General features: G+C 43.6%; 1 protein-coding gene across 1 annotated transcript in view; it reads right to left on the bottom strand.

The window, feature by feature from the left end:
• The window catches only part of CDK5RAP2 (CDK5 regulatory subunit associated protein 2), a 138807-nt gene that overhangs the window by 75064 nt on the left and 47491 nt on the right, over window positions 1-16252 (bottom strand). The window contains 3 exon segments of the mRNA XM_028715746.2: window positions 1159-1286; window positions 3883-3980; window positions 14873-15025. Coding sequence (XP_028571579.2) covers window positions 1159-1286; window positions 3883-3980; window positions 14873-15025 — 379 coding nt within the window.

Raw genomic sequence — 16252 nt, 5'->3', positions numbered from 1 at the left:
CAACACTGTATTACAAGCCTTACACTTCTTAAATTTTAGATTATAAACCCTACTAGGCATGAAGTTGTTTGCGAATGATTAAAAACTAAGTGCTTAGTACATGTTTAGGTGGTACATAACAACAGTAATGAAAAATGGTAGTGTAACAGCCTGCTAAAACGGGAGGAAATTGTTGCTACTTACTTCTGTCCCAAAGCATTCCCTTTAATTGAAATAATTTTTACCCTCACATTCCTTTGTAACTTTTTGACATTTTAGACGTATTAGATTTTTTACTAGCAATCAGTATGCATTGTGAATGTAATGCAGAATCATAATTTGCATATTTAATAATTTGGAGCAAATGCAAAGTAAAGGTGGGACAGGAAGGATAGAGAGAGAGAGAGAGAGAGAGAGAGAGAGAGAGAGAGAGAGAGAGAGAGAGAGAGAAACCAGAGGTCTTGGGGGGAAACGCCAGGTTAATAACAGTGCAGAATATATATTTTTTGGTTTTGGTGCAACAGACTGTGGGAACTGAATAGAAAGAATGGTTTGTGCTATTTAACTGAACAATTTGTAGAAAAAGACCTGTTGTAATCAACTTATTTCAAATCCAAATCATCTGGGAAGGAGGTATAGTGACTTAGCAGATCTCCCGCATTTTATACCAGGGACAGATAAACCTAGTCCAGGGCAAAATGTGGCTTTCATGGTCTACCTGGCCCTCAAAACTTTCCCCACCTGCCATACCCCTCACTGGCCCTACTGCACACCTGAGTGTTTTTGGCTGGTTGGAATGCATCTGTGAACTCTGATAGTGTCCCTTGCTTGTCTGGTGGATTATAGAAAAGGGTGTGTGAGTGTGTGTATGCAGAAACTAGCCTAGTGTACAAAACGTACAATTTATATTCATTGCTCTGTCCACTTTTGCATCTGGACCCACCCACCACTGACGTATGGAGTCAAGAAGGTTGCTTGGAATGTGGCCCTTGCTCTGAAAATGTTCCCCATCCCTGCTGTGGTTCATAATTAGCTGCTTCGAATGAGCCATCTGTCATGGATGCTGTAGCTGAGATTCCTGCATTGCAGGGGGTTTAACTAGATGACCCTTCTGGTCCCTTCCAACTCTACCAATTCTATGATGCTATGAAAGATGCTTTGCCACATATTCTTCCTTACCTTCTCTTCTGTTAGCTTTGATTTGACTTTCCAGCACTCTCCGCAAATTCCAGTTAGCTAAGATGTCATCTTCTAGTTGCTTACGCAACACTGAAATGTTGTGCAACTCTTCTTGAACGTTATTTATGCTAAAATAAAATTCAAAAGTAAAAAAAATCAGTATGCTGAAGTTGTAAGGAGGCATCACTCATGGTTCATCAAACAGTTGGGGTCATTTTCTTGTGAACCTCTGGCATCTTTTATACATAAAAGAATTCACTCCAAAGCAGAAAGAACTAAACTCTCTTGAAAGCATGCAATCCTCTCATCTCGACGCACAGCATTAAAAAAAAAAATCTTTACATAAGACGAAAGGAATAGAAACCCTTGCACATCTACATTCTGGCGTCTTTCAGAACCTTCAAGGCACACTTAATGGGCCAACTTCAAGCTCATTTCTCCCTCCCACAGAAAAAATCAGACTGAAGTACATTTGGCACAACACACCCTGTTGTTCTGCATCTATGAGCAACTCCTCTGCCACAGATATTTAGATTTATTTTATCTCACACATCTTCCACTGAACTCATGACTTCCACACTCAAGGGTGTCTGTATGTGTGGAAAATCTCCACATTTTAATATAAATGTAGCTTATTTTAATATCAATTGTGACACAGGCAAAGCATCCAAGGATGGAGCTGGTTCTCAAAAGTAAAGGTCGTTGGGGATGATGACATGGCAAGCAAATTGGATCACATTTGCATGGATAAAATAAGAAGGGGAACATGCTGCTGGCCAGAGTCAGGATGTTAAAAGACCTGAGTACGTAAAACTTTTCCCTGCCTACTCTAGGTAGAGTGAAAAGTAAGCATCTGTGAATGCCAATGCTAAGGTTGCTTTTTAAGTCAGTCTAAGAAATAGGGAAAGAGAAAGAGAAATCTTCAAAGGAGAAAGGATTCATTTAACACTAATAAATGCTCAGCTCCCCCAACCAAAAAATAAAGATAATAAAAACACATTAAAAAAAACTATGTAAACCACAATAGGTGCTCCTTAAAACTCCAACTGCACCTGCCCTACCTCATACGGAATACTTTTAATAGGACAGGGGTAGAGAACTAATTACCCTCCTGAAGTTATTGGTCTTACAACTCCCATCATCCCTAGTCATTGACTATGCTGGCTGGGGCTGATGGGAGCTTGTGTCCAACAACTTCTTCAGGGCTACCGGTTCTCCACCCTTGTCCAGGCCTGCTCAGCATTGTCTATACCACAGGAACCTATGGCTCTCTGGATGCTGCCGGCTTATAGTTCCCATCATTCTTGACCACTGGCCATTCTGGCTGGGGCTGATGACAGCTGAGAGTCCAGCAACTTCTGCAGGGCTACAATTTCTCCATTTCAGCATTAGAAAGAGGCTCAGCTCTTTTGCTGTTTAGAGGCAATCAGTGCCTGGTTTCTGGCATCCAAGCGGAAGAAGCTGGCAAAAGTAGGAGCAAAATTAATAATAATAAAAAACCCAAGAATTAAGTATTGTTGGATTTTTTTAAAAAAAGAAAAAAGGCCACTGGCTTTGCCTAAAACGCTTAACTGTAATGAAGGTCATTCCTTCTGGGTCCTAGCTGACAGCAAGAGTTAGTGCTGTTGCTGCGGCAGGGTCATTTCTCCTCAGGTGGAGTGTCACCTTCTCCTCAGGTGGGGGGATCACCTTCCCTCAAGTGGGGGGTCACTTTCCCCTCAGGTAGGCAGGTCAATTGCTATCAGGTGGGGGGTCAAGATTCCCTCGGATGGGGGGGTCACTTCTCCACAGGTGGCCCTTCCTCTCCACCTGGTGGGCCAGGGAGCAAGGAGGAAGTTGAGGCTGCAGTGGACATACAGTGGTACCTCGGGTTACATACACTTCAGGTTACAAACGCTTCAGGTTATAGACTCTGCTAACCCAGAAATAGTGCTTCAGGTTAAGAACTTTGCTTCAGGATAAGAACAGAAATCGGGCTCTGGCGGCGCGGCGGCAGCAGGAGGCCTCATTAGCTAAAGTGGTGCTTCAGGTTAAGAACAGTTTCAGATTAAGAACGGACCTCCGGAACGAATTAAGTACTTAACCCGAGGTACCACTGTACAGGTACCATGAAAACACCAATTTTCTGCATTTTCATATTTCACTGCATAGGATGAGTTACATAAGGAGTTACAGTAAGCCTCAGGATCAGACACCTCCTCTCCATTATGACCATGAGATGATTGGAAACATCTGTTTTCATTTTAGATTTACATGGTTTAGCAATACATCCCAAACCCTAAAACTGTGGTTAATCTTAACCATAATTTATTAAAACAAGCCAGATTATTAAACTATGGCTTGGAGCTGGCATGTTTCAATAAACCACAGTTTAGACAGAGCACAGTTGATCAGGTTCAGACAACATCGGAAGCTGTAGTTAATCTAAAATGGAAGTAAAAACTTCCAATTTTTTTGCAGCCATGCTGGAGGTGGAAGAGAACAAAGAAAACAAAATATAATGAAAAGAAGGAACCTAATTGTGCCTCTAGTGCAGCCCATCGTAAGTTTCAGTGGGTACAGAATACCACTGGAGCTACTTGGTCTCAAAGTACTTTAATATAAGGGTGTAAGATTCCTCCTTATTACCAGAACTCTGGGCTGTTGCAAATGGATGACATCCCACTGATCTGATGACTGACCAGACATCATTGTTTGTATTCAAAGGCAAAATCTGACACTCACCTATTGGTATCTTGCAGGGACTTTATTAGAGCTGAAAAAATGTCACGCTCTTTCTGTAGACCTTCCATTATTCCTGCAAATTCAGATTCCTTTGTTTTCTAATTTAAAAAACAGAAATACATACCAATTATTCTTAAGTAAAAATACCCTGGAAGAGTGCTTGCCAGCAAATTAAGAACCAGTCATAGAATGAATAGCAGAGGCAGAAACATTTTTTTCAAAACAAGAAGTACCCAAGAACAGTTTCCTCAGCTTAAAGTGGCTAATGTTCCCAATGTCTGATGAGTCAGACATCTGACATGTAGTGAGTGGTGAAATGAGACAAGACTTCCTTGGTTGTGGTGCTTATCTTGTGGAACTTTCTTATCGGGGAGACTTACCTGACTCCTTCCTTAATGGGGTTCAGACAGCAGGTTAAGATCTTGCTCTTTCAGAGGGCTTTTGAGATAAATGACCATTAGCTGCCCCCGCAACCCACCTCCTGATGCCCTACTTTAGCTTTGTTGAAATTCCTGAATAACTGCAGTTTCTAGGGCACTGCTATCTACTTGATTTTATGTTGTTGTTTTCTGTTGTTGGAGATCCTAAAGGACAGAAACGGGGCGGGTAGGTTCTCAATAATTTAAATAAGTAAGTAAGTAAAATAAATGTGTCCACCTGAGTGTTTAAAGAATCCATTTTCCTACTAAGACACTAGAAGACACATTCCCTTTTCTCTCTCTCTTCTCTCCCCCCCCATGTCACTCAGCTGACACCACCAGCAAAGCATGTGTCAGATGTCTTCATTAAGTTAGCAAGTGCCAGAGACTACCACCACCTTATACATCTGAAATAACACTGTTCCCCCACCGCAGCCCAGATGAGGGAAAATAATCACAAGGTTTGTATGATGCATGTTTAGAATTATTAAAGAGCATATCCCAGATATGTTAAAACAAACTCAACAGTGGGAATTATTTCAACTGCCCTACATGCAAAGTGTTCCATTTGCCAAAGGGCACTGAACAGGGAACTGGATATGTTATCATTCTGTGTGCCACGTCATCATTGCAGGTGGCCTGCTTAATTCTTCATCTACTTAAGTTTCCAAAGCTTCAAGTTGTGCACACTTTTGCAGGGGTTTCATGCTGTGACCTTCTCTCATCTAGACGATAATTAACCTTGACTTTGCTTGCTTGCCTTCCTTCCTACTGTGTTATCTAGAAAGCCTCTCAGAACCTCCTCTTGCTAGATCTCATTGTCTTATCAACTACATAGTCTCCTGCATAATTTCCATGCTTGGTTCAAAGTACTGCTTCTGACCTTTAACAGCACTCTGTGACATGTAGTCACAGGAAGGACCACCTGCCTCCAGATATGTCTGCCCATAGGTTAAGATTTTTATCAGGCTCATTCCTCCCAGCAAGTCTGTCATACCAGATGCAACAGATGGTTCTTCTCAGAAGTGAACCTTCACAGTGGTGGCACTCCTAATTCTATGACAGCGATGGGGAACCTGTGGTTCTCTTAGGTGTTGCTGGACCACAACTCCCATTATATCTGACCCTTTATCATGCTGTCTGTGACTAATGGGAGTTGGAGTCCAACACCAGCACAAGTTCCTCACCCAGTTCTAAGAGTCTGGAAAGGGTAGAGGGGAAATTGGATGGTAGCTAGATAGACAGGGTGGATCAACGGTGCGGTATCTTTGTTTAGCTAAGAATATGGTAGTGGAGGGGGTGAAGAAGATGAATATTCTGACACTATAACTGTTTGAATGCTTAAGACACATCACAGAAAACGAGTACTACCACCAATCACCCGTGACAACAGACAGACATGCTAAATTCACTTGTGGTGGCTTTGCTGTTTCACTGTCAGCACTTATATTTCAGCCATTTGTCTGAATCCACTGATTACACATAGAAAGCATTAAACAGGTGGCTTCTGGCTCCTTTCTTATTCATCACTGCATTTACACAACCACATCTTTATATTTGAAAAGCTTCTGACAAATCAACAGCGATGAGGCCATTAGGAGCAATATTGTATTCCTCTCTGCATATGATTACAATCTCTTCTATGGAAGGCATGAGTTATTCCAATGAGTTCCCCAATGAATTACAAATAATAAGGCAGATACATAGCCAACACAGGTTATAATACAGAAACAATTAATGAAGTATTCGACACCCTGACATACAAAACAAGTAGAGAAGTAAAGACTTGCTATCTGGAGATTCCTTACAAGACTCCTAACAGGAACAGCAGCTCGGACCTGAAAGCAATCTAGACAGGAGAAAAGCATGCTCCATGGGTTGACTGCTTGTCAGTTTGTTCGACCACCAGGTAGCCTTGGTTATCAGAGCAGTTCAACAATGTAAACTGTTGCCTAGAACAGAGGTGCCTTCCAGGCACCTCTCAGCATCTCTGATTAATGGTCAGCCTGGTATGTGCCAAAGCAATGATTCTTCAGAATCAACTTCATTGGACTGGTCACGTTGTTTGGATGCCTGGTTCCTGTCTTCCAAAGCAACTACTTTATTCCCAACTTAAGAATGGAAAGTGCAACCCCAGTGAACAACACAAGAGGTTTAAAGACGCTCTCAAGGAAAATCTTTAAAAATGTAGTATGAACACCAACAACTAGGAAGCACTGGCCTGCGAGAACTCCAATTGAAGAACAGTCTCTACCAAAGGTGTCATGGACTTTGAAGAAGCATGAACTCAGGATGAAAGGGAAAAAGGAGCTCAGAGGAAGGCACATTTGGCAAATCCTCACTGTGATCAACTCCCACCTAGAAATCTATTTCACCACTGTGGAAGGATGTGCAGATCCAGAAGTGGCCTTCACAGTCACCATGGACACACTGTTAAGACCATTTTCATGGAAGATAATCTTACTCGCTACAAGTGATCGCCAAAGATGGGAGCTGGATCAGTTTAAGAGGCCTGTGGTGAATGTAGAACACTGCTCAAAGAATTAATCCTGCTAACTGCTTTAAAAGGCTGAGGCTGCAATTCTAAATACATGTCTCTGGGAGTCAATTCCATTGAACTCAATGTACCTTACTTTTGGGATTTCACTGCTAACTACACTTTTAAGTCTCACACGGTATAACCCCTTAGTTGATCCAAAACAAACCTGATAAAGGATAAGCCCCATTGAGCTCACTATAACTTTCTTCTGAGTAAACATGAGTAGTACAAGAGTACTATCTCCTGTCAAATGCTTAAGGCCACCCCATGGTTTGACTGGTCCCTTAGAGTTTGATTGATGATATCACATGACATCCAGCCTCTGAGGGCTGACATGACCTGCTGGGAGGGCATGTAACCCCTCTACGATCACAGCAGGCCACCATGGACCAATAGGATGAGGTTTTGAACCCCTAACCAAGTTGGGTTGACTTCATGACTTTATCCAGTATACTAAAACGATAAACATACCATGTTTATTCACAACTACTTGTGTTTCCCCAACTTCTGACAAACACATACTGTCACAGTGATCAATTTCTTCTAGATTAGGGGGTGTCTGGGAAGGAAAAGAAGAAATATGTCTATGTCAAAAAGTAGATTTCATTTAAGAAACCCTCTGTTGTTTACATGCCATTCTGGGGAGAGATGTAGCACCAATAGTTTTACATAGTCTCCTGAGATCCCATTTAACATTCAGCCTTTTAGAAAGGAGATAAAATAGTGTTATGTCGAATTTTCATAATCTTGAAATTCTTGTTAGTATCAAACCATCCTCCATGCCCCCACCCTGGCCCAGAACATATTCTTAAGCAAAAATGCAGATTTCAAATCATGAATACAGTTGGGTGGTACCTTATATCTTAAGAGATCCTGAGCATGTACTCTGGCTTTTTAACATTGTTGGCTGGGAATGTTAGCGCCCCCAGCCTTTTTCTGATGCACCTGGAAAAGAGCAGTCATATGGAGGAGCTAGAAGGTTGGCTAGCTAGGTCCACCCATGAAGAACAACTCTGCCTTAACTGCATCTGGTTTCCAGAAGAGAAGCTTACTTATATAGAGGTTGCCATTGACAGCGGATTTTTGCCCTGATGGAGTCATCCTGAAATACGTGGCACTAAACGAGGATCACCCCACTGGGTCATTTCTTTGTAGTAAAATCAGGACACTCTACCTGGGGAATTGATTGCAGATGGCCTTGCTCCTAAGTGACAAGTGGAATGCTGAGAAGCAGCTGTCGTAGCGATAGTACAAATACAACACAGAAACACATATGCATTTTAAATGTTTAATTGGTTTTTAACATTTTATCTTGTTGGTGTTATTTCACAATTCAAAATAATTTGAAGTGGGAGAAGGAACTACATCACAAGGAGCTGCAACATGCCCTTCCAATCATTTGAAAGTCCATGCCCCACACTGTTTAGCACAGGGTGGGCTATAACCTCAGATGGGAGAGGAAGGATCTCCCATAAAAATAGTAGCGTGTTGATGAAAGGTGCACATCACTATATGTGTTCACAGGAGCAGGCCACAATGCACCCCCCAATTCCCCTGGGAAATCTCCACTTCTTCTTTAAGCTATGGTATGAAGAATTGGACAGTGGAATCCTTCCCTTTTCACCCCTGCCTCCATTTCCCTCCCCTGTGATGAGTGAGAGATTGTAAGTCTCACAGGGCAGAGGCCTGAATGCTACTACTTCATGAAGTACTGTGCTCATAAATCAGTCCATGTGTTGCTGAACTACAACTCGCATCAGCCCAAGCTAGCATGATGAATGTGAAGACAGATGGGAGTTGGAGCTGAGCACTTGGAGGGCCAAAGTTCCCCATCCCTGATGTAGGTGGTGCTCTATAAAACTAACAATAAGATATATTCTTAGCCAGTGTACACAAAGAAGAATTTGGGAATGTTTCAAGTGTGTAGATAGGGGGAAGGGACCAATCTCATTTACAGAAACAGACCTGCCTTGCCTAAGGAACTCAACCCTGACAAGAACTTTCCCAACATCAATCACTTCTGAGAGGCTGAGTGCAATGTGTTCATGGCAATTTTGAAAGACAGGGCATGCTCAGAAGGGGAGAAAAAATCGCCCACATAAGTTTGAACAGTTGAGATGACTCAGCAACAACTGGCAGGCTGCATCAATTTCAATCACTCCAGCACATCTGCATCACTGCAATGACAACAAAGAACATCAACTTCCAACCTAGGAAAACATCAGGTGCAAAGCTCTGGCCACATGAATAAACTTTGGTGCATTGCCTATAATTCTAGAGCTACAGCAATTTAAGTACTCCAGCTCTATGCATGGGACTTATCCCTGCCCCGAATGCACACAATGTCTCTAAGACATTAATGTCTCTAAACATTAAAAAGGTCACAAGCACAGTGCAAATTATAATGGAGCAGCAAAATATTTTTGTGCTTGTTATGTGTCATAGAATCTACCATGTGGCTTGTATTTGTGCTAAACAGCTTGTTTGCATGGCCTGTGTCCTTGTGTTGCAAGTACACGCAACTCCCCATTTACGCACGTTGTATTTATGTGCTACCACACACACGTGTGGTGCTGGGTACCCAGAAAAGGGGGGGGGGGAGAAGAACCCCATGAAGGATCTCTTCTTTGACCAGCTATAAGGCCAATAACAGGGTTGTTCCGAATGGAGAATCATGATTTAAGATTGTGAGGAAAGGACAGCAGGCAGGACCTTCAGTTAATGTCAGAATGCATGCACACATCACACAAACAACTGGGCAAGAGAACAGGGACAGAAACCCTATCCTTCCAACAAGATATAAATATCTTCCTTCACCTCTTTCTCCTTGTCACCACCCCTTCCCATTCCCGAGCAGTGAAAGCTCAGTCTGAAAACACTCTGGGTTCCCATACCCTTCAGTTGTTTGTTGCCTCCATTCTACAATCTGGTGAGGGGAGCACACCAGTGAAGCAAGTACACCTGACTTCTACCCCCAAATTAAAGGACAAGGGTGCGATTGCTGCTTGCTCCTGAATCCTACAACAACCCTTGCCCAGATCTACACCACACCACTTCACAGACAATGATAAAGCCCTTACCAGCTAGTTTGTAGGCAATGCTATCCATGGGGTCTTTGACTCAGGGAAGGGCTGACAATCAAGGTGTCCAGGTCAAAGGATTCCATAGAAACACACACACACACACACACACACACATTTTTTCAAGTAAGAGTAAGTCATCCTACCCAGTAAACAGGACACAAAAGTTGTGTATTTGCAGAACCCCTGAGTGAAACATGACTTTTATGAGCTTTGGTTAAGTGAGCCTCATTTAAGTTCAAAGAACACACCAGGAAGAGAGGAGCAGGAGAGAGCAGAAGGACCCCAATCACACAGTGGTTGACAGTAGCGGCAAGTATGGTGTGGGAACACCAGGTAAGGAGCACACAGCACAAGCAGTTGGTGACTGTGCCGTGTGCCAGTCCTTCTTCCATCCTGGAGAATTGTGTTTGTCTAACTTGAAAAATTAGAAAATTATTGTGGAAAAGTTCATTTATTTCTTTTTTCTTTTTTTCTTTTTTTTTGGTACCCCTGCCCGTACAGGTCAGTCGTGTCCGACTCTAGGGTTGCGTGCTCATCTCGCTCTAGAGGCCGTGAGCCGGCGCCATCTGAAGACACTTCCGGGTCACGTGGCCAGCGTGACGAAGCTGCATCTGGCGAGCCAGCACCAGTGCAGCACACGGAAATGCTGTTTACCTTCCCGCTATAAAGCGGTACCTATTTATCTACTTGCACTTAAGAGTGCTTTCGAACTGCTAGGTGGGCAGGAGCTGGGACCGAACGACGGGAGCTCACTCCGCCGCGGGGATTCGAACCGCCGACCATACAACCGGCAAGTCCTAGGCACTGAGGTTTTACCCACAGCGCCACCCGCGTCCCTGTTATTTATTTCAGTAATTCAACTTAAAAGGTGAAACTAATATATGAGATAGACTCATGACATGCAAAGCAAGATATGTCAAGCCTTTATATAATTGTGATGATCATGGCATACAGCTGATGAAAACCCCAAATTAACAATCTCAGAAAATTAGAATATTAAATGAAATCAGCAAAACAAGGATTGCAAATAGAACAATATTGGACCTCTGAGAAGTAGAAGCATGCATATGTACTCAGGATTTGGTTTGGGCCCCTTTTGCTTGACATATCTCGCTTTGCATGTCATGAGTCTACCTCATATATTAGTTTCACCTTTTAAGTTGAATTACTGTAATAAAGGAACTTTTCCACGATATTCTAATTTTTCGAGTTTCACCTGTAGATGGTTGTTTCCAAAGTGTGGTGCTTGGGGAGCGCTCTTCAGCCCTGTGGAACCTTCAATGTAGGGTTCCTCATGGTTCAATTTTATCTCCTATGCTGTTTAACATCTACATGAACCAGCTGAGTGGGGTCATCTGGAGTTTTAAAGTATGTTGTCAGCAATATGCTGATGACAGACAGCTCTACTCCTTTACATCTGCAGTTATGGCAGTGGATGTGCTGGACCAGTGTCTTGCCTCAGAAATGAACTGTATGAGAGCCAACAAACTGAAGCTCAATCCAGATAAGGGTGGTTGCCTGCTCTTGATGGAGTTACACGCCCTATGAAGGAACAAGTACTTGGCTTAGGGTTACTTCTACCTGTAGATCCTTTACTGTTGCTTGAGGCTCAGGCGGCCTCAGCAGTGCCAAGTGTCTTCCATTAGCTTCAGCTAATTAATTAATTAATCCCTTCTTCTGCAGAATCACTCCTCCGCACCTCCTCCTTAGTAGCCCATTTAAGGCTGTCACTCTAATCTCAGCTTCAACAGCATCCCATTGATCCTAATGCCTCCTTTGCAACATACCGCTGATCTTTTTTTCTTTGCCATTTCGACCAGTTACACAACTAGACATGTTTTCTGTAATTCCACCCATCTCTTGCACACTCTTCTATGAGGAATCTGCAACCAGACCTTTTACAGCATTCTCCAAGTACAAGCAAATTTATTGCCCTTGGTGTTGTGGCGAGATGTTCAAATGTAATCTGAACTATCAGAAAGCCAAATAGATGCCTTCTGCAGTGCTTTATACCACTAGACAGAAATTGCAGGAAGTGGGCCTGGAAGAGGCAATGCCATTTCCTCAGTGTAAAGCCAGCTGCATGGTCCCAATACAGGTCTCATATTCATCTGAATCAATGATGTAGACAGCTGCACAAACCAACATAAAGGTACACCCACACTGTACTTAGGGCCTAGGGAGATTATTATTATTTAGCTATTCCCAAGGAATCAGCACATGCCTTAAGGACATGTATACTCCACTCCCCACACCGAAGGGGCAGATGGAGCTCATCAGCCTGGGAAGACAGCCCATCTAGGATAATGATGGGCTAAAGGATTGGTCCTAAACCTCCCCTACCTTGTGCCTATACTCATTTGTGAGAAAGGCTTTGGGAATAAACCCCAAGAAAAAATCAGTACTCATTGCCTTGTGGGACATCTTTGGGAGAAGTGGGGGGGGGGAGCAGTAAAAACAATGCAGGAGGCAGCGGTTATGAGCTGTAAGCTCAACTTGATTGGCATATGGTACAAGTGCTACATGTTGCTTTGGCCAATGGAACACATAAACATGTTTCACTGGTCAGTTACTGCCTGCCTTGAGCTGGGAAATCCCCAGTGAATAAAATGCTGACCCACCACTGTCCACCTGCTTCAGTGGGTGCTTGGCACTCAGAGTGTCACTCAGCAAGGGGACTGAGCTTCTGCACCTGGCAAAAAGAAAAGAAACAAACCCTCTTGCACCTATCAAGCTGGAATATCAGAGCCATGTGTCCTGGCTTGTCCACCAACCTGTTGTTGGTCAATGACTCATGGAAGATGGCCATCATTGACCATGAGCTGAAAATGAGCTCAACATTGATGTTTCTGCTTTATGGGAGGAGACCAGACTCATTTCAAATGGCTGTCTCCAAGAAAAGAACTACACCTTTTGGGAGCAAGGAGACGAGCCACATACTCACAGTGTAGGCTTCACAGTGAGGAACTCCATCTGTCTGCAATAGAACCACCAAACAAGGACTCAGAACACTTGCTTTCCCTCCACCTCTCAACTACCTCTGGTCAAATTAACATCTTGAGTGTCTACTCTCCCCATTACATGCTCTGACATACAGACCAAGGACCTAGGAATTAGACCAGCCTATCAGAAGGGCCCCAGACTGCAAAGACCTATTCCTGCTAGGAGATTTCAATGCCAGAGTTGGGGACGATCATCACACATGGGGTGATGCCCAGCAGATTCCCAGACAATGTGCCAGTGATTAATGGCTAAAGCTGCATCAGAGCATTCAACTTGCTGCTGACTTTGGCAACATTCACAAAATGTACAAAGGCATGAAGAAAGCCTTTAGACAAACAGTCTGGAAAGCTGCATCACTGAAAACCTTGTTGGGAAGATCAGCACAGACTGCAGCAAACAGGTAAAGCATTGGGCAGAGTGCTATCAAGAACTATACTTGCAGGAAAACATGGTCTCTGACCCAGCAATCAACAGTATCCAGACTCTGCCTGTCTTGAAAGAGCTGGATGTCCCTCCCTCCCTTGATGAGCTGAAGAATGCCACCAACTCTCAGGCATGTGGTATAGCCTCAGGACAAGTTGGAATCCCAACAGAAGTGATAAAAGCTGGTTTCAATTCCTCCTTCATGACACACTGCCACAGCCTGCTATTGTGGAGTTGGGAACGAGGATCTGTGCCACAAGAAATGTGCAACTCCAGCATTGTGACCCTCTACAAGCACAAAGGTGGCTGTCATGACTGCAAGAACTACCATGAAATCTCCCTGCTAAGTACTGTGGGGAATGCCTTCACCCATGTAGTTCTCAACAGATTACAGTCACTCACTGACAGGGTCTATCCTGAGTCATAATGCAGCTTTAGAACTGAGAGGTCAACAGTCAACATGATTTTCTCACTGAGCCAGCTGCAGGAGAAATGCAGAGAGCAGAGTTGCCCCTTGTACATCTCCAAAGAAATGACGATGGCCTTTGACCTCATCAGCTGAAAAGGACTCTTCACACAGTTCAGTAAGATAGGATGCCATCAAAGCTTCACAAGATGATCATGTCCTTCCACAAGAACATGTGTAGCACTGTCCAATATGACTGCTCATCTTCAGACGCCTTCCCTACAAACAGTGGTGCTGACCACATGCTTGAGGTGGCAGACAATTCTGTCTACCAGGGTTCCACCATAACCAACAGCCTCCTCACTGACAGTGAGCTAGACAAGAGTATTGACATGGCAGCTACAGCAATGGCTCATCCCTCCAAAATGGTATGGGAGAATGTGATGCTAATGACCAAGGTGAAGATCTACCAGGCTTGCATGTTGAGCACACTGCTTTGTGGGCAAATTGCAACTGCTAGAAGTGCTGCATCAGGAAGACATGACAGAGTCTCAAACAAAGATGTGCTCTCCCAAGCCCACATTCAGAGCATGTTCACACTCCTGTCTCAGAAGCTTAGATATGTCCATAGAATGGAAGATGGCAGGATCCCAAAGGATGTGTTCTATAAGGAGCTGGTTTCAGTCAGGGTCTCTCTGCGAATTTGGGCATCAGGCCCGTTACAAAAATGTCTGCAAACGAGACATGAAAATTGGCAACATCAACCCTGCCATGTGGAAATTCCTTACAGGCAACTGCAGTGACTAGACAGAAGTCAGGTCATGCATCCATAGCAGTGACCAGATGAAGAATGACCATTGGGAGGATCACAAAGAGAAAAAATGCCATGGTGCAACTTCAGTAGCACAACATTATTCATTTGTCCCAGCTGCAACAAAACAAGTCTCTCCCATATCAGTCTCTGCAGCCACAGCAGATGCTGTAACCTTCCAACAGTTTGACTTCACAACAATAGAAAAATACAAGATTAAAATAAGTTAAAACCATTTACAACCCCAACCAGTAATCTCCAGTAGCCTTTTCTTTTTTAAAATATTTTTTTAAGTGTCAAACCTACCTCTAAATCTGGGATCATCTGGATCATTAGCTGCTGTGACTGGGCAGCACACCTCTCCTTTTCTAAATCTTCGTTCTGCTTCTGAAGATCCTCTTTATCTTTTAAAAGAGTCTGAAACTCCATGGCCTTTTCTTTAATCACTCCATCAAGTTTCTAAGGAAAACAAGATAGATACATGTCACAACGATGATGATGATGAAGAAGAATTCCATCCAGCGCCTCAAGCAAGGTCTCAGGGTGGCTTACAAAGAATTAAATACAACAATGTAAGAACAACATGATAAAAGCAGCAAATCCAAAACAGTGAAAACTATCAGCATAGATCAAATGGATTAAACATTTCTAAAGCCTGGAAAAGAAAACAAAAAAAATCTGTCTGATACCAAAAAGGCCATCAAAGTAGGTACCAGGTAGGCATCTTTGGGAGATGGTAACATTCCAAATCTGGAGCACCACCACTTTGAAAGTCCTTTTTCAGAAGCCATCTGCCACACTTCAGATGGTGGGAGTTCCCAAACCAGGGTTTTCTCAAACCAGTGCCCACCAAATGCTATTTGACACTAACTCTCACTAGCCCCAGCCTACAATCGTCTACAATAACTGGCAGAATCTCTCCAGGGTTTCAGACATGAGACTCTCAACCCTCTCTAGAGATTTTGGAGCTGGAACTTAAGGCCTTCTGCTTGCAATGTCTGTGCTTTACCCACTAAATTAAGACTAGCAGGTTTTTGGCCAAAACGCACCAGAGCAATTTTGCCACCTCTCAGCTATTCCACCCATTGCAGGCCACACACTCCTCACCCACTTCCTGCTTTTACATACTTCTAAGAAGCCCAAACTTGCCGATCAGAAGGTCAGCGGTTCGAATCCCCGTGACGGGGTGAGCTCCTGTTGCTTGGTCCCTGTTCCTGCCAACCTAGCAGTTCAAAAGCACATCAAAGTGCAAGTAGATAAATAGGTACCACTCCGGAGGGGAGGTAAACGGCGTTTCCGTGCGCTGCTCTGATTTGCCAGAAGCGGCTTAGTCATGCTGGGCCCGGAAGCTGTACGCCGGCTCCTTGGCCAATAAAGTGAGATGAGCGCCGCAACCCCAGAGTCAGTCACAACTGGACCTAATGGTCAGGGGTCCCTTTACCTTTACCTTTAAGAAGCCCAAAACGAACATTTCATGTCAAATCAGAAACTGGCCAGCATGCGCGAGTCTATACTTTTTTTTTAAGATCTGACTCCACCTAGTTCCTAGCCATTCCTAGATATAGAGCAGGGCCAATTTATATTTCCTTTTCTTCAATCTGTCTCCCATGTAGCAGCAGTGGACTGTGAACTTTCCAGTCAGGCCTCTAACACTGTACACATGCACAAACGTTTGTGTGAGGGCTC

The sequence above is a fragment of the Podarcis muralis genome, chromosome Z, assembly GCF_964188315.1.
Source record: "Podarcis muralis chromosome Z, rPodMur119.hap1.1, whole genome shotgun sequence".
NCBI classification, from domain to species: Eukaryota; Metazoa; Chordata; class Lepidosauria; order Squamata; family Lacertidae; genus Podarcis; species Podarcis muralis.
This window is presented reverse-complemented; position numbering and strand designations above follow the sequence as displayed.